We start from the raw sequence: 25,658 nt of genomic DNA on the forward strand, positions 1-25,658 counted from the left end.
GTTTGACTGGTCCACTTTAATGCTGTTTAAGTGATGTAAAGTAGTTTTGAAATAACTGGAAATAACAGGAAATTGTACTTTTGAGTTGATTTGTTTCAATAATTCAGTCAAACCAATTCACATATCTGTCTAAATGATTTATTAATAGATCATTTTCAATTTTATTATTATGATGGATTAAAAGTCCTTATCCAAAGGTCACTGGCAACTTTAAAGTTCATGGGAAATTCATTTGTCAAAAAGTGGGAACCCCGTAACAGGTTGCATGCAGGAATATGAAAAATGGCTTCTATATACAGTATTTTTTATTATTCTGTTTTTAGTCCAAGCTGACCGGAACATTGCTATTTCTTTGATCGGAGGCTGCTCATCTAAATCTTCTCACATAAACTGAGCCAAAGGCCATAACTGTCCAGATGTCTTCGAAAGACTAGATTTACTTTTATGGACTTTTTTTAAATTTTGTTTGCACTCTGATTTTAGCTTCACATTTAAGTTGGATATGACCCTTTTTGGTATATAGTTAAAACCTAATTTTTATGTTGCTGCTGAAACAAAAACATATTTCTCCAGGTGCAAACTCCATAACTGAGCGCTGCGCCATGCAAACGATTTGCTACATAGCTGTTCTTCTAGATAGTCTCTGGCTCTCATAACATATTGATGTTTTGTGGTACGTAGTGACATTATTTCAGCGATTGTATCTTCTGGTGGACGGATATCACTTCATTAATTTGCTTAATAGAGAGCTGTTTATGGTCTTAAAACCCAGAAGAGAATTAGCTCTTGAGTCATGAGTTCCCTCGAAAATTTCTAAAGGGATTTTAGCCTAGCAGTTTTTCGATTTATGAGTAAATTAAGTTTTGTAGTTAACATTTTTTTGAGGAGACTTTCACATTTTATTGTACAACATAAATTACCTACAGTCATTTCTCAAATATCCCGTTAAACATAAGATGCTAAAAAAATTCTACATAAAGACTACAAACAGATGTCTGCTTCGTCAAGAACACAACTTCACATCCTTATGGTAGTTGTAGTTTAGTAACTTGCAAGCGACCAACAATTTTTTTTTTTTTTTTTTTTTTTTTTTTTTTTGCCAGAAATCACTTCTAAGGTATGACTGTGTGCTTTATGTTGTAAAACGTGAAATGAATGTTAGTCATAAACCTTATTTTACTCGTAAATAAATAAATAAAATATAAAAACACAGGCTAAAATATAGGCTACTGGTCAACCAGCGAATTTGATTTCAAGGAAAATTCTACCCTTAATATTTATGTAGATGCCATTCTAATTTGTCCATATTTTAAGTCAAGCATTATGGCTTAGCCTACACAATGTGCAAAAACATAAACTCCAATTTTATTTATTATTTTTTTAACGTTTCTGTAGTGCCCTAATCAACACAGACAGATGTTGATTAGAGGTCTGCCTTTAAATTAACACCTCCTTATGTCCACAACTCTATGTACTATTTGACTTATTCAAGCAGCGCTTTTGTCTCGGTTAAAGTCGTTTACGGCAGCAATAAGTCAACAGTCTCGTGTTTGAGGGCGCAACAGGAGACTGGAGTGATGGAGGAGGAGGTGGGCTGCTTTATGTCCCCAGCCCACCTCCTCTTATTCCTCCTCCTCCAGCTGCTTCCAGTCTCTTTCTGTCAGCAGGAGCTGGAGGAGAGATCAGTTCACCAGCGCGCTCCTGAAGTGAGGAACCCGACGACCATTTCCAGGAGAGAAATTATTTTTTTCCCACCTTCCATTTGAGCGAGAATATAAAAAATATGAGCTTTCGTTCTCTGTTCATCTGATGCAATACTTCAGTATGGTGAAGTTAGTTTGAGGAAGTTTGTTTTGGGGAGCTTTTACGCGCAAGAGGCTCGAGCTCTCCAGAAGATCTCCGCATGCCCTTGGTGAATTATAAATAGCTTGATCTCTCAACTGTGTTTTTATCACCAATAATATGTTTCCCTGCGAGATGCTCATCTGCGTCCTGGCCATCGCCTGTCTCCTGGAGATCCCTCGAGGCACCGCGGGCGCGTCCTGCGAGCCCATCCGCATCCCCATGTGCAGGACCATGCCGTGGAACATGACCAAGATGCCCAACCACCTCCATCACAGCACGCAGGCCAACGCCGTGCTCGCCATCGAGCAGTTTGAGGAGCTCCTGGGCACTCAGTGCAGCCCGGACCTGCTGTTCTTCCTGTGCGCCATGTACGCGCCCATATGCACCATCGACTTCCAGCACGACCCCATCAAGCCCTGCAAGTCCGTGTGCGAGCGAGCCAAGCGCGGCTGCGAGCCGGTCATGAAGAAGTACAATCATACGTGGCCGGAGAGTCTGGCCTGCGAGGAGCTGCCCGTCTACGACCGAGGAGTCTGCATCTCACCCGAGGCGATAGTCAAGGCGGAGGGGCCAGGTTATTCATGCATTTTTCGTTATTTACTGTTAAATAATAAATAGGGAGAATTCAGGTAAATTGGGACTCTTTTGATAGTCAAATCAGTGTCAAAAAGTGACCCAATTTATGCAAATATAGCCTACTGTATTTATCAAATTTTTCTTATGTATTATAGATAGATACGTATTTTATTGTAGTCTATGCATATAGTGTGTAATAGATTTATATGTAAAGTGTGAGATAATTTTTAATATTATCATTGTCATCATTAACATTATATGGCATTAATTCAGGTAGATAATTAGACTTTTGATAATCTCAGTATCGAACAGTGGAACATTTTTTCTTACATGTATACACTGAAGTGATTAATTTTATATTATATTATATTATAATGAAAGTTGTCTTATGGGGCACTTTTGACAGTCATCTCAGTTTTCAAATATATAGCTAATTTGTATTCATACACTTTAGTTGTAACTTATATCATGTATATAGTGTTTACTTTATTATTATTTTTTTTTTTCTAATATCTGCAATCATTATCATCAATGGAATTTTGTTAAAATAATCCTGTTAAAATAATCCTAAAACATTTCTTCCCTAAAGATAATCCTTACTATCAAGACCCTTCAAAATGTAACCCTGGTGAGATCATTTTTGATTACTTTGTGAATTATTTGTTTAACATAGCAACATTTAAAGAGGGTATTTCTGGAATGCATAGATGAAATGCAGTTTGAACATGAAACTCTCTGGTTCTGGTTCTTGTGCAGAAGGAAATCCAGACTTCCCAATGGATTCACATAATACCAACTGCAAAAGAGAGAATGGTATGCTATTTGAGTATTAATATTTTTTTGTTTTATATTTATTATGTTTTTTTTTTTAGTTTTGTTAATGTGCATAATTCTTAAATATTATGTAATGTGCAGATATGTTATACATACATGGTATTTATGCAAAAATATAAAAATATTTATTTAAACATAACTTTACTGATTTATTATAGCTGTACCTAAAATTTCTGAAAATAAAATCCTTTGCTTTTTTTAGATCGGTGCAAATGCAAGCCTGTGAAACTTAGTAAAAAGACATATTCAAAGAACAATTACAATTATGGTAAGGCCTGAATGTTATTTTACAATTTACCTTGTGCAGACGACAGTGTTTTTGTATGTCTTACACATTCTCTTTTCTAAACAGCAGGTTAAAACTCAGGCTAATTTTTGTAATCCTTAAAACAGGACACGCTTTCATTGTTTCTCTTTGCAGTCATCAGGGCAAGAGTGAAAGAGATCAAGACTAGAAATCATGACCTGAGCGCTATCGTGGAAGTCAAAGACATCTTGAAGTCTTCTCTGGTCAACATCCCTCGAGACACTGTCACTCTTTATTATAATTCTGGGTGTCTGTGTCCTCCGCTAGCAGCTAATGAGGAATATATCATCATGGGTTATGAAAATGAGGAAAGGTCCAGGTAACGCCTGATTTATGTGATGAGGATATTCGTGGATTATATTCCTGTCCTTATAAATCATTTCTCTCACAGACTGCTGCTCATTGACGGATCCATTGCACAGAAGTGGAAAGAAAAAGTGGGACGGAAAGTGAAGGTATAAAAATAGCATTCACTACATTACAGTGGCCCCACAAAGTATTTAGATACTTTAGTCTTAAAATATCTAAATGTTACTTAAAATACCTAAATGTCAATGCATTAGATGCAAAATATCAAATCAAGCAGCAGCTGCAAACAAATGATGCTTTGATACTTTTATGAGTCAGTTTTGCTCAGTGACATTTAATCAATGGGTCTTAAGATGATTTTTCATGGAAGTATAAATTCAGTTCTCCTTAATTTCACACAGGTGCCATATAGCTAGCTAGATAGATAGATAGATAGATAGATAGATAGATAGATAGATAGATAGATAGATATAATATCTAGCAAGAAAATGTTTTTCTTCTGCAAACTTGCCATTGAATAAAGTCATACATTTCTGTGTTTTATGGCTTTGACCTGCTGACATAAAATCTAACACTGTAGAGCCTTTAAATGAGCATATGGAAAGAGGCCCCTGATGCAGAGGGCAATGGGAAGTGACTAATGTTTTTCCTGTGTGTGCCAGGACTGGGACAGGAATTTGCATAAGGAGAAAAGAGTAAACTCAGATAAGAGCAAAACAAGACGGAGACACTAACTGTCCTTAGAAAAACCACAAGGACAAGCCCAAGGAGGAGAAGAGGTTCAAAAAACTGAAAAATTGCACTATTGTACTTTTTTTTTTTTTTTTTTTCATTTTTGGCTGAGACTGTTTTTTAGTTGTTTGCTTTGTTTTATTGTCGTTATATATTCTCATAAACAAAATGTTGCCTTTGCACAAAGAAAATGTTGGTTTGACATTGCTGTGTATCCTTGCTGGGAAAGGGTGGTGTGAGTGTCGGGCAGCGTTTGTCCATCAAAGTGAGAAGGAATGAACGGGAGGGAGGAGTATTTTTCTAGCAGCGTGGAGGTAGAGAGCCACGGAGATGCCAGTGTGCTTTGACATGACGCAGCGCTCCATTGAGCTCTCTGTGTACAAATTCAACAAAAGCGCTCTCATCACAGACTGAATTTTCCCCTCAGGAGGTTTAAACATTCTTCTGAAGAACAATGAACAGCGCGGGGAGAGAGAGAGGATCCTTTGGCAGAAGCACAGTGATGTCAAGATGATCCAAGACTAGGAGTGTGTAACATTATTGTGACGAAAACAAGCTGTTGGGCTTTCTGAATGGTGTTCATTTAAAAAAGAAAAAAAGAAAAAAAGCTTCTTACATGATAATTTCTGTAGTTCTGTTCTCTTGTAGATATGCTTGATCTTAAATGTCATTCCTAGGAAGAAGTTGCATTTGTAAGTGTCATGCAGTTGAACTGGCTATTATTGTACAAACTGTACATAATGCTTCAGAATCCACCGTGAGACCATTATCAGTCTATAACTCGGTTTACATCTAGCTGATGACACAACCATGTTTGTATGTTAATGACATCAATTTCACAAATAGACATTTTGTCTTCCAAGACAAACAAGAATATTTCTGTACTTTCGGTTCAAGTAAAGATGTTTAATCTTATTCCACTCAGTGTGACGTGTATTTATTTTTATTTACACAGAAGTGGCATACTTAGAAGCAAGATGCATTCACTTGAGAAGCAAAATGGCTTAAGATCAAAACTGAAAATTTGCTTAAAATTGCAATGGATCCTCTGCAGTGAATGGGTGCCGTCAGAATGAGAGTCCAAACAGCTTATAAAAACATCATGATAATCAAAAACCAAAAAACTCAAGTCTATTAATTAATATATTGTGAAGCAGAAAGCTGCGTTTGTAATAAATTAATCCATCATTAAGACATTTTTAACTTAAATCTGTTGCTTCTGGCTAAAATACGAGTCCTCTATCTATAATATTGCTTTCTCCAGTGAAAAAGACTCATCTGAAACAGTAGAGAAATATGCACAGGTCAAGCAGTGTTTACAAGCAAAAAAATCCAAAACAGTTCTAAACAAATATGTTGGTGGATTTTGATGTGAGGGCAAAACAGGAAATAGATTTTTTTTTCATTGGATGAAATGTTATGGTTTGTAGACAGTTTACAGTTAAAACGCCTTGATGGACTTCTTACAAACACGTAGCTTTTCACTTCACGACACATTGATTCATGGACTGGAGTTACGTGGATTTGTGTGATGTTTTTATCAGCTGTTTGGACTGACGGCACCCATTCACTGCAGAGGATCCACTGGTGAGCAAGTGATGTAATGCTAAATTTCTCCAAATCTGTTGCAATGAAGAAATAAACTCATCTACATCTTGGATGGCCTGAGGGTGAGTACATTTCATAAAATTTTCATTTTTGGATGAACCATTCCTTTAAGTCTCATCTTTGTAATATTTATCAAAATAGTTTTTTTTTTTTCTTAAAACAAGAAAAAAAAAATCTGCTAATGGGTAAGAAAAATAATCTTGCTTTCCCATTGAATTACATTTATTTTTCTTACAAATTAGCAGATGTTTTTCGTGTTTTAGGCATAAACTAATTTTGATACATTTATCAGAAAACAAGACTTGATATAAGTCATTTTTGCTTCTCAAGAAAATGTATTTTGATTTAACAGTTTAAATATTTTTACTAGAAAAGACAAAAATAGTAAGAATATCATGTTTTGCAGTTCACCCACACTGCTCTGAAATCAAAAGTGACCATATTTACTTAACTTTAAGTCTAAATTATATAATTCCTGCAACACCAAATTTAGGAATGACAAACAATAATGACTGTTTTCAAGCAGGTTTCCTGACCTGAAAATTGCCCTCATCTTCCTTTGGCTACTGGACACTGGATAGAGAGCAATCCAAACTAGCATGCTGTTTTGTGAAGCATTCCTGCTGTCAGGAAAAGAGAGAGTCTCTGTTTGTACTTCTCAATATCGCAGGTCAGTACTGGGCCTGGCACTACAGTAATCTACAGTAATAGAGTCATACAGAGTTACTCTTTGTAAACAACCTGCTTTAGAGAGCTGTTGCAATGACAGCTGTAGACCCCATGTCCACCATTAGGCACAGACTGCAATACAAGAGCATGTTTAGTGCACACAAATTCTGCACTAACACATAAGAGAGTTTTAAAGTAACATGAAACCTTTGACATGAATGTTCCGTCTTATTGTTTATGAATCATTAGTGCATGTTGTTCCAAATAAAACATGTATATGTAGTCTTTACCATGTTAAAACCATAAAAAAACATATTCTTTTCTTGAAACTATATAAACGTTACTGAAATAAAATAAAATATAAAACCCTTAAACTTATTTTATTTCAGCTAGTTGCCAAGTCTACATTTCTCATTTTTGTTTAGTTTAGCTTGAAGTACTAAATAAACAAAAAATAAAAGTTAATAATTAATTAGAAAAAACTGACAAAAAACAGATTTCCTAAGACTTTGGCTAAAATTAAAGTGAAGATAGAACAAAAAATATTAACCAAAAGTACAAAAGGATATCAGTGATGCCAAAAAAACGGAATATTTCACACTTCAATTTACCCTCCATTCTGTTATACATATTTTCTAAATGCATGTTATTGATCCTATTGCCAATGATTAATCCATGCAAACTTTAAAATCCCTTAATATCCTATCCTATGTATAATTATATTATTAGTTGCATTTTATTGCTTACAAACAGCATTGCTCTTCTTTTCCTGCCATTCATGACTTTATCAGAACGGACCTGTGAACAGAGCCATCTATTCAATAAGTGCTGACCCATGTTATGTCATGCTGTCAGTTCCAACGGATGTTGTTGAAAAAGTACTCTGTGACAAATTTATGTATCTGAAGGGCTGGCGTAATCACAGGCATGGGGTTTATGGGAGAATTAACATGAAATGGATTGTTTATTGCGACATAAATTGACCAGCCTGTCTTGGCCTGGGGATCTTATTGTAAGAGCCGGGGCTAATAAATGTCTTCACAATCAGTCTGTCCTGCAGCCCTCATATTTTAACCTGTTGAAATTATGCGACATGTGGGAGCCATCAAACAACATAGCGGCAATGTAAATCTCCTGTTTCCGTTTCTCTAGAGCTGCCGGAGGAGGGGGGCACGTCTCTGCTCATTCAGCATCTGGCCCTGCATCAAACCAATGGCAGCCTCCCCAAAACATATCACTGACTTCACAAAACAGACCTGTAATGACTACCAGAGGAGCACTTCAGTGAGGCCTAACTACAGTTTCTCCATAGAAAATCAGCTTACGCTCCATCACCGGACTGGTTTGACATCCATTATGCATTAGAAGGGAACGAATGGCAGGCGATGCAATGATGTGTTCATTTTATGATGCTGAGCAGAAATGTTCCCTCTAAACTGATGTTTGATGTTTCTTCCATGCTGACAGAAAGATGTGAAAGCAGACAAAAATATGCAGATAATCAAGTTCTAAATAGATGTTTGGATTTTAAATTCCATAGAATTGCATTTTCATTCAATCTCAGTATGTAACTGAAGCTGTGAGAAGTCTTATGTGAAAACATGCATCACTTAAGGCCTAAAACTGCACTATTTAAGTAAAAGCAAACACTAGCTAATTTCATGGGTCCGATGTGTCTGTAAGCAATACACAACATAACGTAAGTGCACAATTTTAGTGTGCATTCAAGGGACCAAGTTTTCACATCTTCATTTGTGTAACTGATGTCAGGTATTGTTACTCAAGGGGGCAATAGAGCTACCTTCAAATATTTGAGCCATTAAAAATAAAGTGAAACAAAAAATAAACTTGCATTGAATTGTGGTCAAAATCATACTTCCATTTGCTTTCATGTACATCTTGGCCATATTCCCCCAAAGATATTGTTAAAAAAATCTTAAAATATTATACAAACATTAAAGAAATACATACTCTAAATATTATATATATATATATATATATATATATATATATATATATATATATATATATATATATATATATACATACATATATCACATTAATATCCAAAATATGTATGTATGTGTATATATTTATATGTATATGTATGTATGTATTTAGAAAATATTTACATGTATATATATATATTTATATTATATATGTATGTATGTAATATATTTTAATATATATATATACATACATATACATGTGTGTGTATTTATATATATAATAAATATATATATACATACATACTATTATGTAAACAAAACATGATAATATATATATATATATATATATATATATATATATATATATACATACATATATATATACATATATATATGCTTAATGTATTGTATGCTTAATGTGTACACATTAATAGAGAGGCGAAGGGAAGGAAAAGATGTGGTAGAAAAATGTGTACAAGCAATAGGGATAACCGCACCCTGGAGAGGATTGTGAAACAAAACCCATTCAAAAATGTGGGGGAGATTCACAAAGAGTGGACTGCAGCTGGAGTCAGTGCTTCAAGAACCACTACACAAAGAGGTATACAAGACATGGGTTTCAGCTGTCGCATTCCTTGTGTCAAGCCACTCTTGAACAACAGACAGCGTCAGAAGCATCTCGCTTCAAAAAGGACTGGACTGCTGCTGAGTGGTCCAAAGGTTATGTTCTCTGATGAAAGTAAATTTTGCATTTCCTTTGGAAATCAGGGTCCCAGAACCTGGAGGAAGAGAGGAGAGGCACACAATCCATGTTGCTTGAGGTCCAGTGTAATGTTTTCCACAGTCAGTGATGGTTTGCGGTGCCATGTCATCTGCTGGTGTTGGTCCACTGTGTTTTCTGAGGTCCAAGGTCAACGCAACCGTATACCAGGAAGTTTTAGAGCACTTCATGCTTCCTACTGCTGACCAACTTTATGGAGATGCAGATTTCATTTTCCAACAGGACTTGGCACCTGCACACAGTGCCAAAGCTACCAGTACTTGGTTTAAGGACCATGGTATCCCTGTTCTTAATTGGCCAGCAAACTTGACTGACCTTAACCCCAAAGAAAATCTATGGGGTATTGTGAAGAGGAAGATGTGATATGCCAGACCCAAGAATGCAGAAGAGCTGAAGGCCACTATCAGAGCAACCTGGGCTCTCATAACACCTGAGCAGTGCCACATACTGATCGACTCCATACCATGCCGCATTGCTGCAGTAATTCAGGCAAAAGGAGCCCCAACTAAGTATTGAGTGCTGAACATGCTCATACTTTTCATGTTCATACTTTTCAGTTGGCCAAGATTTCTAAAAATTCTTTCTTGGTCTTAAGTAATATTCTAATTTTCTGAGATACTGAATTTGGGATTTTCCTTAGTTGTCAGTTATAATCATCAAAATTAAAAGAAATAAACATTTGAAATATATCAGTCTGTGTGTAATGAATGAATATGATATACAAGTTTCACTTTTTGAATGGAATTAGTGAAATAAATCAACTTTTTGATGATATTCTGATTATATGACCAGCACCCGTATAGTAATAAAGTGTAATAGACTATAAAGTTTAAATATAAAGCATATATATGTGTATGTGTGTGTGTGTGTGTGTGTGTGTGTGTGTGTGTGTGTGTGTGTGTGTGTGTGTGTGTGTGTGTGTTTATATACAGTATATATATATAATTCTAATATAAACAGTAAATAATGAATAAAATATATTATTATATTTTAATATTATTATATTCAATTATATTTAATATAAGAATATGTACATATAACAATAACTTATAATTGACTGTAAAGTGTAAAATATAGACATATGTAACAATCTTGTAACAAAAGTTTTCGCTACAAAACTCTCCAAAAGTCTTTAGTTGGCACAGCACACACTGCTTGGTCTGGTGCTCAGAAGAGTACCAATAAAAATATGATTTGCTCAGCAAGAACAAAAATGAGAAAACTGCTGAGCAGAACAACTCTAACCTTATTTGATTTGGGCGATGCTATCCAGAACCGCTGACAATTAGAACTGTCCCTGGACCCTTGACAGGACCTCATTGCACTCCTGAACGCTGAGAAAGTATCAAAGACTTACTGACCTTCATAACTCACAGCATAAAGAACTGCTGACAAGAGAAACTGTCCTTTTGGGTCTCTTTTTCCCTTTTTAGACATTTCCTGTCACACCGTAGGGTCTGTGTTCATGAATATGAACGGTGATCAGAAACACATGTTGAAATGTTTGTGAAAAATCTGGGAAATGTTTCAGATTTGAGGTGTGCAGTGCAGGCCAAGCTGCAATTACATGCTGATAATATTTCAAGGTCATAGTCATTCATATTTAATGATAATTTTCCATTTAATCTACGTTTTTGGCAATGCAGGAATTAATTACTGCCTTACTAACTAAATAAAGATTTTTATTCTACATTAAACCAAATTGATTGACAAATAAACCCTTTCATTTAATGTGTCATTCTTTAAAACTGAATTATTATTATGATGCCCTCTGATACATCTGGAGTCATATCGCATTTGAGTGATCTTTATTATAATAATATCTGTTAATAGTAAATTATTAATTATTTGTTAATAGTATTATTATTTATGTGTAAAACATTTTAATGAGGAAAAAAGTACAGAGTGCACCTTTAAACTGCTTCTTGATATGAGGTTTTCTTTGGGTTTTTGTTTCTTCATGTTAACAGGGAAAAAGATATTCCAATGCTAATTAAGTTTTGCACGCAAAGGGAATGAAATGGGCATAGCAAAGCCAAGAGTCACTTAGCAATAACTCTTCCCAAACAAGGCAACAGTTATGCTTAATACATAATTTGGGCTTTTACAGGGGAGGAAACCCTTATTTTATATTTAACTCATTTAAGGAATCAGTATCCCCTCTGTATAGCCTAATATAATTAAAGTTGATGGGACAAAACATGTCCCTGCACTCTTACTTGCCATTAGTTGTGAAATGATCAACATTTCCACTTTGAGATGATCACAAGAATGTTATGACTATAACTCCTACTAATACATAAAAAAGCAGAAACATATAGGTATGTATTTTAAAAGAAAAAAAATATTGCTACAGTATGTCCTTACAGAAGGAAGAGGTTAATTTTAAAATTATACCCCCTTTAAAAAGTTCTTACTTTTGGTCAACTCAGCCAGATATTTCTGATGTTTGTTTCCTCCTAAAATATCAGGCAAAAGGCAAAGTCAGCCGTCATCCTAAAGGTCCTCTTATTTCACCTGCTGTACGTTCAGCAACAAAAACAGACACAGATTGGTGAGTTGTATATGTTTTAATTCACATGCTTTTATTTTCTGCCATGAACACTGAGTTCACAAAATGTTCGTATTTGGATTTTTTAAAGAAACTTTTATATAGAGAACTTAGGCTTGTAGCTAAAAAGCTGAGACCATTTTTTGAGTTCAACTTGAGTTGAGTTATATATATGGGTTCTAATATGCTGATTTATTATTAGAATTATCAATGTTGGCAACAGTTGTGCTGCCAACTTTTTTTTTTTGGAAACAGTGTTACTTTTTTCAGGATTCTTTGTTGAATAAAAAGTTAAAAAGAACAGCATTTATTCAAAATATAAATCTTTTCTAACAATATAAATCTTTGCTATCACTTCTTAACAATTGAACACATCCTTGCTGAATAAAAGCTATTTAAGGAATTTAAGGAATAGAAAGTTTATGAAGTTAATGATTTTAAACTTTTGTGTTTTTTTTTTTATTGTTTTTATAGATTTCTATTTAAATAAATGCTCTTCTTTTTACCTTTTTATTCATCAAAAAGTCCTGAAAAAAAAGTATCACAGGTTCCAAAAAAAGATTAAGCACCACAACAGTTTCCAGCACTGATAATAAATCAGCATATTAGAATGTTTTCTGAAGGATCATGTGACACTGAATGACGCTGAAAATTCAGCTTGGTTAAAGGAATAATTCCCCCAAAAATGTTTCTCACAAACACTTAGCTTTTCACATCACAAGATGTCAAATATGGACTGTGTGGATTACTTGTGGATTACTGTGATGTTTTTATCAGCTGTTTAAACTCTCATTCTGACGGCACCCACTCACAGCAGAGGATCCAGTGGTGAGCAAGTGATGTAATGCTACATTTCTGCAAATCTGTTCCAATGAAGAAACAAACTCATCTACATCTTGGATGGCCTGAGGGTGAGTACATTTTCAGCAAATTAAAATGTTTGAAAATTCCATTAACACGGGAAATAAAACTTTGGTTGTCAAGCCATTTTATGGGATATGTAATTTCAGGGTACTCCGATCAGGATTTTTGGAGCCGATCACTGATCGTCGATCACAGGAAGCAGTATCTGCCGATAGAATCACAGATACCAACATTTTAAAGCCTTCTTTTTATCATGTAGAATTATTTATAGTGATGCTCCAATCAGGATTTTTACAGACATTCATTCAGGGCTTTAATTTCATTTTCATCTTTGAAAATGGGGGGAATTCCCCTGATAGGTGACTCTTGTGGGGGGTATTTTTTGAATTTGAGGGGTGGAGGTGTTTTTTTTTTTTTTTTTTTTTTTTTTTTTACATTTTTCAAAAATATATAATTATCTCATATCTAAATGTTTGGCCATGCAGTGCTTTTTTGTTTTTACAGCGGGGCAGTTACACACAGCACAAGCCTGATTTCGTGAGCTGTATGTGAGGCGGTCTTATGTGTGTGTGCTTTGAGTCTCTAAGAGAACGCACGAGTGTTGAACGGTTTAAACACTGGCAAGACTTTAAAAGAAATGCAAATGATAAACTTTAGTTACGCTGCAACACTGTCTCGATAGAGACTGCCGATCAAACTTCCCAAAGCGATTCTTGGCCGATAGCGATCGGTAGCCGATCAATTGGTGCACCCCTAATTTAAATGCAAAGCTAAGAGGATTGTTAGCTGAATTCATGGTAAAATTAGCCAAAACCTCTAAAAAACAAACACACAACAAGATATGGGTTTTGCATGTGTAGAACTTTGTCAGGAATTCCAAAGCTTTGGAAATCTGTGGAACTTTCTGTGGAGTTCTGATTCCATGTGGCTGTTCAGATAACTGACTCTAAGCACTTTCGTATGTGGCTGGAGCTCTGCTGTGTGATCGGCCTCAGTCTGATCACCCTTATTGTGGAGACATGAATAGGTCTATTGCACAACGCAGTGCTGGACTATTTTGTTGAAAACAAGCCCGTCATTTCCAATTAAGCATCAAAAGAAATCTGTGTCGCCGAATAAGCAACACTTACTGTATGTTACCATTTCTATCACGCACCCACAGAGGGCCGTGCAGATATGCGTGAGTCTCCTCTCCAGGTGCGAAGTGGAGGATGATGAGGGTTTGTCTGGACTGTAGAGATCCAGCTCAAATGCATTGCAGATGTGTGATTTAGTCTGCCTAAGTGTTGCTGTTGCAGAACATTAAAACATCTGTACAGCTTGCATTTACAGCTTCTTTTCTTTGCCCTCTGCCACAGAAAAACAACTCTGCCTTTTAATGAGGCCAAAGACAAGTGGAGGCTTCCTGAACCCTGTGTGGACACTTATAGGAGGACGTCAAAACCTAAACAGCTGCTATCTGGTGTGCAAAGACGGCTGGTTAGTCTTAAACAGTTGGTTCATGCAAACATTTTTACTCACAAACTCACATTTTACTCACTCTCATGTTAATTTAAACTGCTATGATTATATGTATTCTTCAGAACACAAAAGGAAACATTTGAAAGCTTTAATTGACACAAGCTTTAAAATGGACACAAAAGCAGCAAAAGCACTTCTTCAAAATGTTTTCTTTTGTGTTCCACGGAAGAAAGACAACAGGTTTGGAACAGCAATAAAAATAAATAAATAAACAATAATAATAATAATAAAATTAAATAAAAAACAATTTTTAGCATATATATATATATATATATATATATATATATATATATATATATATATATATATATATATATATATATATATATAACATTTAATTCTATAGATAAAATATATTTAAATAAAATACATATATTAATTAATTACATATATTCTAATATAAATATGTATTTTTTATTAATTATACATAGAGAGAGATTTTAATTAATTGATTTGTACTGTCATGTTTAAAGACAGAATGCATTATATATAATGCATTCTATATTTATCTATCTATATATATCTATATACTGTATATATATATATATAATTTTTTAAATATACACTATTATATACTTATATATTTAAAGCCTTTTGAGCCTTAAAACCTTCTGAAGTCACATGACAGCTTTGTGTGAGAATTTAGATCAGTATTCACTGATAACCATCTCCTGCAGCTGGCAGATGTCATTTGAGGTCATATATATTGTAATTTTTGGGTGAACCATGACAGTCTGCAGCAGTGGACCAGGTGAGGGGTCGAAGGGATTTGTCATGGTTCCTGCAGCAGTGTTTCTCTTCACACTAGATTCCCTCTGAGCACCACATTCTCCAAGACTCCCACAATTCAGCTATTATGCTTTGTCTTGCATTTTTCCTATTAACGTTGTATACCAATTGATTCATTACCTGTAAACAAACCTGTTCCTCTGAAGGGAAAAGTCAACACTAATTGCTCAAATACAACCTGCCTTGAGGTTTTGAGGGCTGTGTTTGCTTGTAGACGAATCTGTTATGATAAGATCTCTGCAGTGATAAACAGCTGCAAGCTTTCGGATTTGTTTTTCGATTGTTCTGTAAAGCCTATCAGGCAGGACAGACGTACTTTAGAAAACCTGCTTACAAAACCCTAATTATCATGTTTACATTGTCTGGACAAATAGATGCTTTACCGGTTGGGTATCTTATTTACTTATTCATTAACACCAGAGACGTTACACATCTAAAAAAGTTGATTTGACTTAATGGGCTCGGAGTTCTTATTTAATTCAAAGTTGAAAATTCAGCTTTTAACACGTTTTATTATTATTTTGTGTAAAATGTTATTAAAAAAGGGCTAAATTTGGAAAAAAAAATTCAGTGACAAATAAGGATGTCGGGGAATTGTAAAAAAAAAAAAAAAAAAAAAACTCTTGTTGAAAACACAAGCTTTTTGTATTCATGTTAAACAGTTTTGAAAAATATTTATACAATTTTCAACAAATTATTAATTATTTTAACATTTTAATGAGTGGTTAAAGTCAAGTAAAATATTAAATATTAATAAAATATTTTCCTTAGACTTTGAATACTGAATGATGAGTTTTCACAACTTAATTGTTTTCAAGCATTTTAATGTAAAAAATATTTTTATAAACATTGAATTTTTAAATTATGACTATGATTACATTTTTATACTGGCAGAGCTAGCCGTTTTTCCTTTAAAAGGCCTGCATATACTACACAATATAACAGCTGATTTAATAATAATAATAATACATATTTAATAAAATATTTTAAGGTATAAAAAAACTACTTTCAAAGTTGAGGATTATTATTGTTATTGGTATTTTAAAAAGTTATGAAATGTTTGCTTTATTAAAAGCTCCACCTAGATTTTTTTTTACTTTAAATCTTACTAAATTATTAAAATCAATTTTAATTCAGATATTAAAAACATATTTACAATAAAATATTCTCTGTATGACTGTTTTATACATATAATATATTTTTAACATAATACATTAAATAATAATAATAATTCACAAAATATTTTTAAGGAATAACGTGAAACTACTTTCAAAGATGACTATTATTATTATTTTTAAAAAAGGTTATGAAATGGTTTGCTTTATCAAAATCTCTATAAAGCAAGAATTATTTTCTTTAAACCCCACTAAAAATATTACAATTAATTTTAATTCAGACATTAAAATCATTTTTACAATAAAAGATTCTGTGTATGAACGTAATAGATGAAAGATAATGTCATCAACCTGTCTACAGGTTTTTTTCCCCCTATAGTCAGTATGTGCATCTGAATTTAAAGTCATTAGGGAGCTCTGTAGTCATTTTAATTGAGTTGTGCACCTGATGGAGAAAAATCATAACGCGCGTCACATGGGCTTCATAAACCCTTTGCCCCGACTCCACAATGTGTGAGAACATCAACCGCAGCAAAAAAAAAAAAAGAAAGTTTTTAAATTGTATTATTTTGGTGTGCGATTTAATTTAAAAAAGTATAAAACTTTTATCATGGTATAAATTTCAAAACATTTTTATGATTGTCCAAAATGACGTTGGTTTTTAAAAGCATATAGTGTGTTTTTTTTCCGTGAACTCTAGAGTTCCTCTCATAAAAACCACATTGTGGTTACAAGGTGCTGCAACGTGCTGACGCCAGAACTGGGAAAAGCACTGCCAGCCGAGAGAGCCTGTCCAGCGGCCCCAGGTGGGATTTTTCCACCTCCGAATGAAAGAAAATAAATGTGCAGCGATACCGCAGGGTCGCCCAGTTCCCCAGGAATCACCAGGGCAACCGCAGCTCTGGGAACGCTGCCTCACCTGGGCAGAACGTTCACACGCTTCCCATGATTCCTTTCCAGTGTTCTCTAATGGTCAAAATGACCCTGAACAATTACTACTGAACCTTGCTTTAATTTGGGGTGTGCTGCTTTTTTATGGCCTTCTCCCCACCCTGCGTGTTACCCATGATTTCATAAGCACTGGATGGGACCTGGTGGTCAGGAGGGTACACTGGGGTCACATCGCTGAAGGATTTTCTTCCAGGGCCCGTATGCGAGAAGCCAAGGTAAGCAGCGTGTCCTCGTGTCCTCGGGTGTGAGCCCTGTTCCAGCGCACATGCCAGGACACACACTGAGCACTATGAAGGGAGCTCCTGACAGACTGACACAGGGAAGAAAAGGGTTTGATGTGCTGCCACAGTCCCTGGGCATTTCATCCTTCGAACATCTGCTCACGGGGCCGCCGAGCCCTTTGAACCCCTCCTTTCTCTTCTCTCTTGCTAAAATGGAGGAAGTGCAGATGAATTTGGACTGGAGGTGGCAATTCGGCCGCACAGGCCCCGATAGAGATGGAAGAACAAATAGAGAGGTGCAAGAGTTTTCAGGCTGAGGATCAAAACCTAAATAATACCTGGACAAAAATAACTATTAGCGTTCCCATTCATCTCAGTGCAGGACCTGCTTGATGCCATCTTTGCCCACGTTGATTTCACACAGCTTTCACTAGCAGCTGTCTTGAGCTAGGGTTAGGGATACAGGAAGTCCTCTAAACTTCAGAAATCAATCAAGTGAATGCAGAACATCTATAATATAATGAAAAATAGGCATCAAAAATTGAAAATAAAAATTGGTAAAAAGTAAGTTTTTTTGTTTTTAAAATGTTTATGCTCACTAAGGCTGAATTTATTTGATTAAACTTACAGTAAAAACAGTAATATTGTAAATTATTATTACAATTTATGTTTTCTATATAATTATATTTTTAAATGTAATGTATATCTTTGATGGGAAAGCTGAATTTTCAGCAGCTGTTACTCCAGTCTTCAGTGTCACATTATTCTTCAGAAATATTCTTCTACAGTTCAATTATTAATGATTATTAGTACTCAGTTATTCATGTTTTATTACTATAAATTTTAGCGGAAATCATTAAACATTTTTTTCTAAGTATGTTTGATGAATAGAAAAGAACAGCATTCATTTGAAATATAAATGTTAAATTACAAAAATTACATCAACAATTATAAATGTTTTAATGTTTCTGTAGATTAACTTAATGCATCCTTTCTGGAAATATAAAGTTCTTCTTCTACTTCTTCTTCTTCTTCTTCTTCTTCAAAAAAAAAAAATATTATTTTTATTTTTATATATATAGCGTCTATATATGGTAGTATGTCATGGTTTCCTCAAAAATATTAAGCAGCAAAAACTGTTTTCAACATTGATAATAAGGAATGTTTCTTGAGCACCAAATCAGCATATTAGAATGATTTCTGAAGGATTATGTGACACTGAAGACTGGAATAAGGGCCACTGAAATTCAGCTTTGCACCACAGGAATAAATTACATTTTTAAAATATATTCAAATAGAAAATAGTTCTTTTTAAATTGTGAATGGTATTTCACAATATTACTGTTTTAAATGCAGCTATGATGAGCAGAAAGATATGTTAGTTTACACAGGTACTTTTGAATGGCTGTGAGAGGAGAAAGGTGATTTTGGGCTGTGTTATGCTTTAGTAACATGTACCAGCGGATGCCAACTAAATTATGCTAACCAGCTGAAACTTGACCCCTTCGTGTGGGACATTTCAAATACAAATAAACCATTTACATAAATCTATAAAGTGATAAAGGGTCATAAACATTACATTCTTACTAATAACCCTACAAGCTGACCCACTTCACGTACAACCTAAAGTAATCCTTAGAACATTGTGACAGTATTTATCCTGTTTCCTCAGGAAATATTATAGAAATATAGTTAATGTGGGCTTTATAGGCCTTGCCTATAAAATTTCCATATTGTGACAAGTCAAACAAAGTTAGTAACACAATTTTAGAAAGCACTCTTCAGCATAAACAGGAATTGTGTCATGTTTAATAGCTGTTGCTTCTACAAAACTAGTGAATTTCCATCACAATGAATGGCAACATAATTTCACTGGCCTATGAGGACTTGAAGCCAATGATGTTAAATCACCGCCTCCTAGTGGCCACCTGGAGAACATTCACTCACCTTTAATACAGAAATATCAGTAATCAAAGCTAAAAAAAAAAAAAAACGAGACAAACAGTGTATTATACAATGAATCTCATAGAACAAACATAGCTGCTGGAAACTCAAACCAAACATAAAAACAACAGAAAACAAATTCAACTACAGATTTCATCTATAGCCAGTGTAGTTATATGCTTCTTCAATAATTTGGTTTGACAACAAACTCCATGATAGTTTTTAGTTTTGACAGAACTAAAATATTTTCTAGAAGCACATAAAAACAGAATTCTTAAAAAAAAATAATAATAATAATAATAATAATAATTCCCCAAATCCAACTTGAATTAAATTTTACCATACCAAGTAAAATACAATTCCTTTGTATTTAACGAGACCATTTAATCACAGAAATCCAATTCAAATGGAGCAGCTGTGAGAAAATACATCTATTATTACAGTCATAAATACAGTCTGTGTGAGGAAATGAAGACGCTACGTGACCATACATTCATAGATTACAGAAAGTCATAAATAATTGCACTGTGGTGACCTCTTCTGCATCAGTAACACATTGAGAGGTGTTCGTTGAGGCCTGATTCCATCCTCTTAACTAGCTGAGGTGAAGCTGCTCCTTTTTCTACAGTCCCTTTGGCAGTAAACAATACTCAAATCTCTCACGCTCATCAAATTGAGTTCATGAGTGTGCGTTTTCTCCCATCACTCTCACCGTTTCACATTACAACAGCTGCTGAGGATCGCAAGATGTGTCCTATAGTTCATCCTATAGGGAAGTAAACAAAAAAGATGCTGTTGATTCATTTTATTTCCAATTAGGATTCTGGCTTCCAATAATCAGGAAAACAAAATATTGCAAACGGTTTCACAATAATGCTCTTGTTTTTTCACATTAAACTCACAGCACATGCAAAGATCGAGATTGTTGTTGCATTTATTTGTAACCAAGCTGCTCTGAGCTGGATTTACAGTAAAGGCAGCAAATCAATAATATGTTAATGAATATTTACATTTATTTATATTTATTTTATATAAATTTATATTTAATTTTTATCTATATATATATATATATATATATATATATATAGATACATTATATAATAATAGTATGTACATTTAAGGAAATCCACTGTTAAAAAAAAAAAAAACAAAAAAAAAAGTTCAATAAAATGCAAGATATTTCCAAAGTCAACAAGTAAATACCAAAAAAAAAAAAAAAAAAATAGTCATAATAATAACCATTATTAATAAGTTACCAACAAAATTGAGCAGTAAATCAGCATATTAGAATGATTTCTGAAGGATCATGTGACACTGAAAACTGGAGTAGTGATGCTAAAAATTCACCTTTGCCATCCCAGAAATAAATTACATTTTATAAAAATAATAAAACAGAAAACAGTCATTTTAAAATAGCTTTTACTGTCATTTTAATAAATGCTGCCTTGGTAAGCATTAGAGACCTATTGTAACTTACTTTAGGTTTGGAGGACTTCCCCTGTAATGCTAGCTGCTGGAGTCGCTGTCTGAGAATGTCTGCGATGACTGTGGCGTCTCTGCTGTTGATATGCTCTCCTCCTTGATCTCGCTGAAACAGGTTGGGAACATAAAGGTATCGGTTAGAATATGTACAGAAATAACTCGGAGCAATATGATGGCCAGCAGTTGTGTCGTACCCGTGTGGTGCCCAGGTGGGGGTAGAATCGGACACTGGGGTAAGCCTTGATCCCGGCGCTCTGGCAGGTCTGGTGGTGTGCTTGACAGTCCACTTTGCCAGCTCGCACAGTTCCCTTCATCATCTGCGGGAGGAGGAACAGGTGACTGATGCTGCTGAATTATTCATGATCACAGCACCTGCACTGACTGAAGCTAGTCAAAAGCCATGTGTTGCTTTTTTTATTTTTTATTAATACAACTGCACTTTTTAAATTGCATTTTTAATTGCAAATGCACAGCAATAAGAGTGAAAAGTCTAACTGAATCGCTTTTTTTCTTTAATGACAGCAGTTCTGGAGCTGACGTGAACAAAACCTGATGATCATGTTCTCAGCATGATTTGAGAATGAGTCCAACAGTGCCCACCCACTTTTTCAGCAGCCTTGAGTCAGCCACAATCGTTTTTTTTGTAATTTTGACCATATAAAGCATGTAAATGAAACCGCATTCTTCAAGGACCATGATGCTACATAAAAGCAACACAGAACTACAAGACTGTATATGACAACACAAATGAAATTAGATTAAAAATGTAAATAAAAACAAGAACTAGCAGTAGCGAATTCAATTAGAACTAAGAGGAGGACAGATAAGATTACACAGATACACAGGACTACAAAAAGTGCATGTGTGCAAAACAAGTACAAACATGGTTCCAGAGTATTTTTTCTCCCCATTCTTTTTTTTTCCATTGTGATTTTAAAGATGTCTTAGTTGAAGCGCTATAAGCCAAAAACCAAATATTCCAGCTACGAGGTGAATCACAATATTACAAACATTTTCATGAATCAAACAAATGTGAAAACTGGACAAAAAGACATTGTACTTAACATAAAGCACTATATATTCTCTGTTATATATTCTTTTTTTTTTTTTTAGGTAGTGATATTAGGAATGATTATTATGTCATTTTATGAGTAGAAGGGTGCACAAGTGTTATTTTGGTCAGGATTTGCTTGCCACAGTCTCTATAATTGTTAAAATTTATTTGCAGAATCATAGGTATGTAGTTTTTCCACCAGAAAATTCTGCTGTTTAACTCTTTCCCGCCAGCATTTTTGAAGAAAAGTTGCCAGGCGATTTGATGAATAGTTTCACTAAAATTTTGATGGCCTAACAGTATATTTTTTTCTGTATGAATATGCAATACACCAAAATAAAGATTACGAGACTCTACTTTTAAACAAAAAAAATCTGTTTTATTCTAGCTTAAAGCATTCTTTTTTTAATCAACACTTGAATATAGGTAGGTTTCATAAAAATGTATAATTTTGAGCAAAAAGGTGATAATCCTAATATTTATCAAAAACTACATCTGGATAATATTTAGTCATGATTATCAAAGCTAAATCCAGTAAATCGCTTCCGTCAACACCTCCAATCTTGCACAGCCATATACCACTTCCTGGATCATCATTTTACTCTGTAACATTATGCAGTTTTCATTATATGGCTGTCCCTATTGCTGATGATCACATTATTTATCATATGCATCTGTTTACATACGAGATCGCTAGCTTTTCTGATCACTGTTCACATGTTTTGTCTGGAAGGTTTTGTACTCGTTTCAGAAGATGTGTAAATAGTGTCCCCAAGTGTATTACAGTGAAAACACAAAAAAGCTGTAAAAAACTCATTAATGGCGGGGAAGCGTCATCTTCTAAAAGACAAAGATAACTCGTCAGTGGCGGGGAAACAGTTTAACATGATTAATTTATAGCAGACTTTTGCCTCCACAGTACACATCGAAAAACTGCTTGGCAGCATTAAAAAGAAAAGAATGAATGTGATTGGCTGAAAACACTGTATCTTTACTTCCAGCTGTTAAAAAGATCATTTGCATCTATTATTGCATTTTTCCTGAAGGAAACGCCACTGCTTGCAAGGGCAGCAGAAATCTTTGAGAAAAAAGTTAGAAAAACATTGCAAACACCAGCTGATGTCGTCACAAATCGTCCTAATAAAAAAGTCTTACCCTGGCAAGAACTTCCAACTCAGGGGGCGGAATTGCTGGCATGGGCCACACCATGGGGCATAGAAATCCAACACCCAGTGATCCATTGCCTCCCAAAACCTTTCTCTTAAAGTCTCTGGGTGACAGATCCACTGAGGAACGAGGCAGAGAGCTATGGACAGATGAGTCCGATTGGTTAGAGGGTACAAAATGTAAAACAGCTCTGCCTACATAGACAGCATCCAAAATAAATGGAAACAAAATTGACTGATTTGTAACACTGCAGGTGGGGAGACTTTGACATTCGCATGTTGCCAAGTTAATGACGACTCTCAACTCTCAGTTAAAAACTGGCTACCCCATGTTTGAGTGTGGTGTTTTTTATTTTAAGCTTTTAGCCACAAGCTAAAACTACTAAAATCAGTCGAGTCAAGTCTATCGGTGTTGTTTGTGTGAAGGGAGCTAGCTGCATGATCGCAAATACTGCAAAACTATCAGTAAAAATAGTTCAAATTGTGAGAAATATTCCGACTTACCTCAAGGCCCAAGACTTGAGGGAAAAGGCATCCCGTGCCATCCATTGTAGATCCTGTTTAACAATGATAGGGGAGCACTGAAATTTGTCGTACCTGGTGTGTGTAATTGTGTTTGAGTTACAGAATTGTAGGAAACGCACTGTACTGGTAACTGCTCTCTCCGATTATGTTCTGATGGAAACAGGCGGGATCTCTGGGTAAGCGCGCACATCCTCACCCTGCAGAATGAGTTGTGTGTTTCTGGCATTTCGACCGTTCCCACGTGTACAATCCCACTCCGCATCTAGAACAGACACAGCAACAGGGCTGTCACCATCATGGACATTAAGTGTCAAAAAACTGACAATAAAATGATTTGTCTTCTTTTTTTTATCCTCATGTAAAGTGTAAGCTTATACAGAGACACAAAAAGTCATTTATATTCACCCAGACTTGGGAACATTTAAATTGAGTGTGTCTTTAATAGGCTTTGCAAAACAAATAGGGCATATTTAAAAATGATGAGTCACAGGGTTATATTGTTATTATAGTGCCAATGTACTAAACTAAACTAAAAGCTGAATAATATGAATAAAAATGTATAGGAACTTGTATTATTGAAATGTGAGCATTACTATGAGATTTAATCCAAATCATAATAATAAAAAAAAAAATACTATGATGGTAATTACAGCATACCCACATATACATATATATATATATATAAATATATATAATATATATATTTATATATAGATATATCATAAGATATATAGATATATATAAACACATTACATATACATATATATATATGTATGTAAAGATATTGTGTATATATAATATTGTATAGATATATATATATAGAATCATATATAGAATATATTCAAATAACTATAATAATAATGGACTTAATATTATGTTAGTGGGTAGGTAAAGCTGTATTTCATTTGAATATTCGGAATTTAAAACGGTTAAACCTTTGGATAATGATGATCTTTTAGATTTTTTGGCTTTTTTGCATTGCACTTTGTTACATGCACATTTTTCCCAATGTCATTTGTGTTCAACGGCATTTCTAGAATTTTGCAAAATTCGGAATTGAAAAGTTAAATTGAATTTAAAGGGCACAAGGACTCCCCGCATCATTATTAAATCAAACTTTTGTCGAACAGCCAGTTATAACCAAGTTTAAAAGCTGTAATAACAAAGGAAGAAAGGTGAAACCTAAACACTGAGATGGCGTGTCAGTTGACTATATGAGAGCAGATACCCGTGCCATTCTCCTACCACTCTGGCAGCAGAGCCTGGCAGGTGCCACACCACGGAGCGTAGAAAATCCACCATCCACGTCTCTGAAAGCCTTGCGTCTCTTTCACCAGCTCCTGGACTGACTCTGGGGTCAAAGTCACCAACCACAGGGTTCACCGGTCCTGCAGAACACAGCAATCATCTTATAACAGATAATGTGGCGTATACTGTGTGGAATTTGAATGAGGGTAGAATGAAATGTAACTAATCTGTGCCTCACCTCTATAAACTCCAGGATGCCGTCTGAAGAGTGCCATGGCCTTCATACTCATGGATGCTGGACTTGTATGAAGATTACAGTTGTTGGAATATGCATGAATGTTGTGTGAAGAAGAAGTGAAAGACGCAAGAGATGAGAAGCAGCTCTCCACCTGACCATTCACACTCGGGTAAAATCTGCTTATTTATGTCGAATCAAAAAGTCTAAAACTAATGCTAAGTTAAATATAAAACAGTCCAAAGGCCCCAGTGTGAGGCAGGATCTCTTTGTCAGTACAATGCAGAGTATTTATTCTTATTAGTTTTGCTGCAGTAAATGTCACGCTTTACTCGTAGCACATAAGTAAAACAACAAGTCACAAGCGTATCGGTTTGCTATG

The 25,658-nt window shown here is 34.8% G+C and overlaps 2 protein-coding genes across 3 annotated transcripts; one reads left to right on the top strand and one right to left on the bottom strand.

The window, feature by feature from the left end:
- The first annotated feature begins 1,639 nt into the window (after positions 1 to 1,639).
- LOC109099701 (secreted frizzled-related protein 3-like) lies at positions 1,640 to 5,518 on the top strand. Of its 2 annotated transcripts, XM_019113232.2 has the most exons (8): positions 1,640 to 2,419; positions 3,011 to 3,049; positions 3,178 to 3,234; positions 3,458 to 3,523; positions 3,677 to 3,881; positions 3,954 to 4,017; positions 4,534 to 4,650; positions 5,031 to 5,518. In XM_019113232.2, the coding sequence occupies exons 1-7, from the start codon at positions 1,963 to 1,965 to the stop codon at positions 4,603 to 4,605; spliced, it is 960 nt and encodes a 319-aa protein (XP_018968777.2). In that variant the 5' UTR covers positions 1,640 to 1,962; the 3' UTR covers positions 4,606 to 4,650; positions 5,031 to 5,518. The 2 variants fall into 2 exon arrangements, with proteins under 2 accessions (XP_018968777.2, XP_042620153.1); XM_042764219.1 differs by having other exon boundaries at positions 4,534 to 5,518.
- Positions 5,519 to 20,293: 14,775 nt separating this feature from the next.
- Positions 20,294 to 23,362, bottom strand: LOC122146159 (dnaJ homolog subfamily C member 10-like). Its single transcript, XM_042764221.1, has 4 exons — positions 23,258 to 23,362; positions 21,243 to 21,365; positions 21,044 to 21,154; positions 20,294 to 20,332 (listed from the first exon to the last, which is right to left on the bottom strand). The coding sequence occupies exons 1-4, from the start codon at positions 23,309 to 23,311 to the stop codon at positions 20,321 to 20,323; spliced, it is 300 nt and encodes a 99-aa protein (XP_042620155.1). The 5' UTR covers positions 23,312 to 23,362; the 3' UTR covers positions 20,294 to 20,320.
- Between the last annotated feature and the right edge of the window lie 2,296 nt (positions 23,363 to 25,658).

The sequence above is a fragment of the Cyprinus carpio genome, chromosome A9, assembly GCF_018340385.1.
Source record: "Cyprinus carpio isolate SPL01 chromosome A9, ASM1834038v1, whole genome shotgun sequence".
Classification (NCBI taxonomy): domain Eukaryota; kingdom Metazoa; phylum Chordata; class Actinopteri; order Cypriniformes; family Cyprinidae; genus Cyprinus; species Cyprinus carpio.

What these genes read in the sequence shown, in the direction of transcription:
- LOC109099701 (XM_042764219.1), top strand. Translation starts at nt 1,963, where the DNA reads ATGTTTCCCTGCGAGATGCTCATCTGCGTCCTGGCCATCGCCTGTCTC. An exon ending in CCCTTCAAAATGTAACCCTG is followed by an intron (nt 3,050 to 3,177) that starts GTGAGATCATTT and finishes GTTCTTGTGCAG; the next exon opens with AAGGAAATCCAGACTTCCCA. An exon ending in AAAGAACAATTACAATTATG is followed by an intron (nt 3,524 to 3,676) that starts GTAAGGCCTGAA and finishes TTCTCTTTGCAG; the next exon opens with TCATCAGGGCAAGAGTGAAA.
- LOC122146159 (XM_042764221.1), bottom strand. Translation starts at nt 23,311, where the DNA reads ATGGTGTGGCCCATGCCAGCAATTCCGCCCCCTGAGTTGGAAGTTCTT. An exon ending in AGTTGGAAGTTCTTGCCAGG is followed by an intron (nt 21,366 to 23,257) that starts GTAAGACTTTTT and finishes CTCCTCCCGCAG; the next exon opens with ATGATGAAGGGAACTGTGCG. An exon ending in CCCACCTGGGCACCACACGG is followed by an intron (nt 21,155 to 21,242) that starts GTACGACACAAC and finishes AACCTGTTTCAG; the next exon opens with CGAGATCAAGGAGGAGAGCA.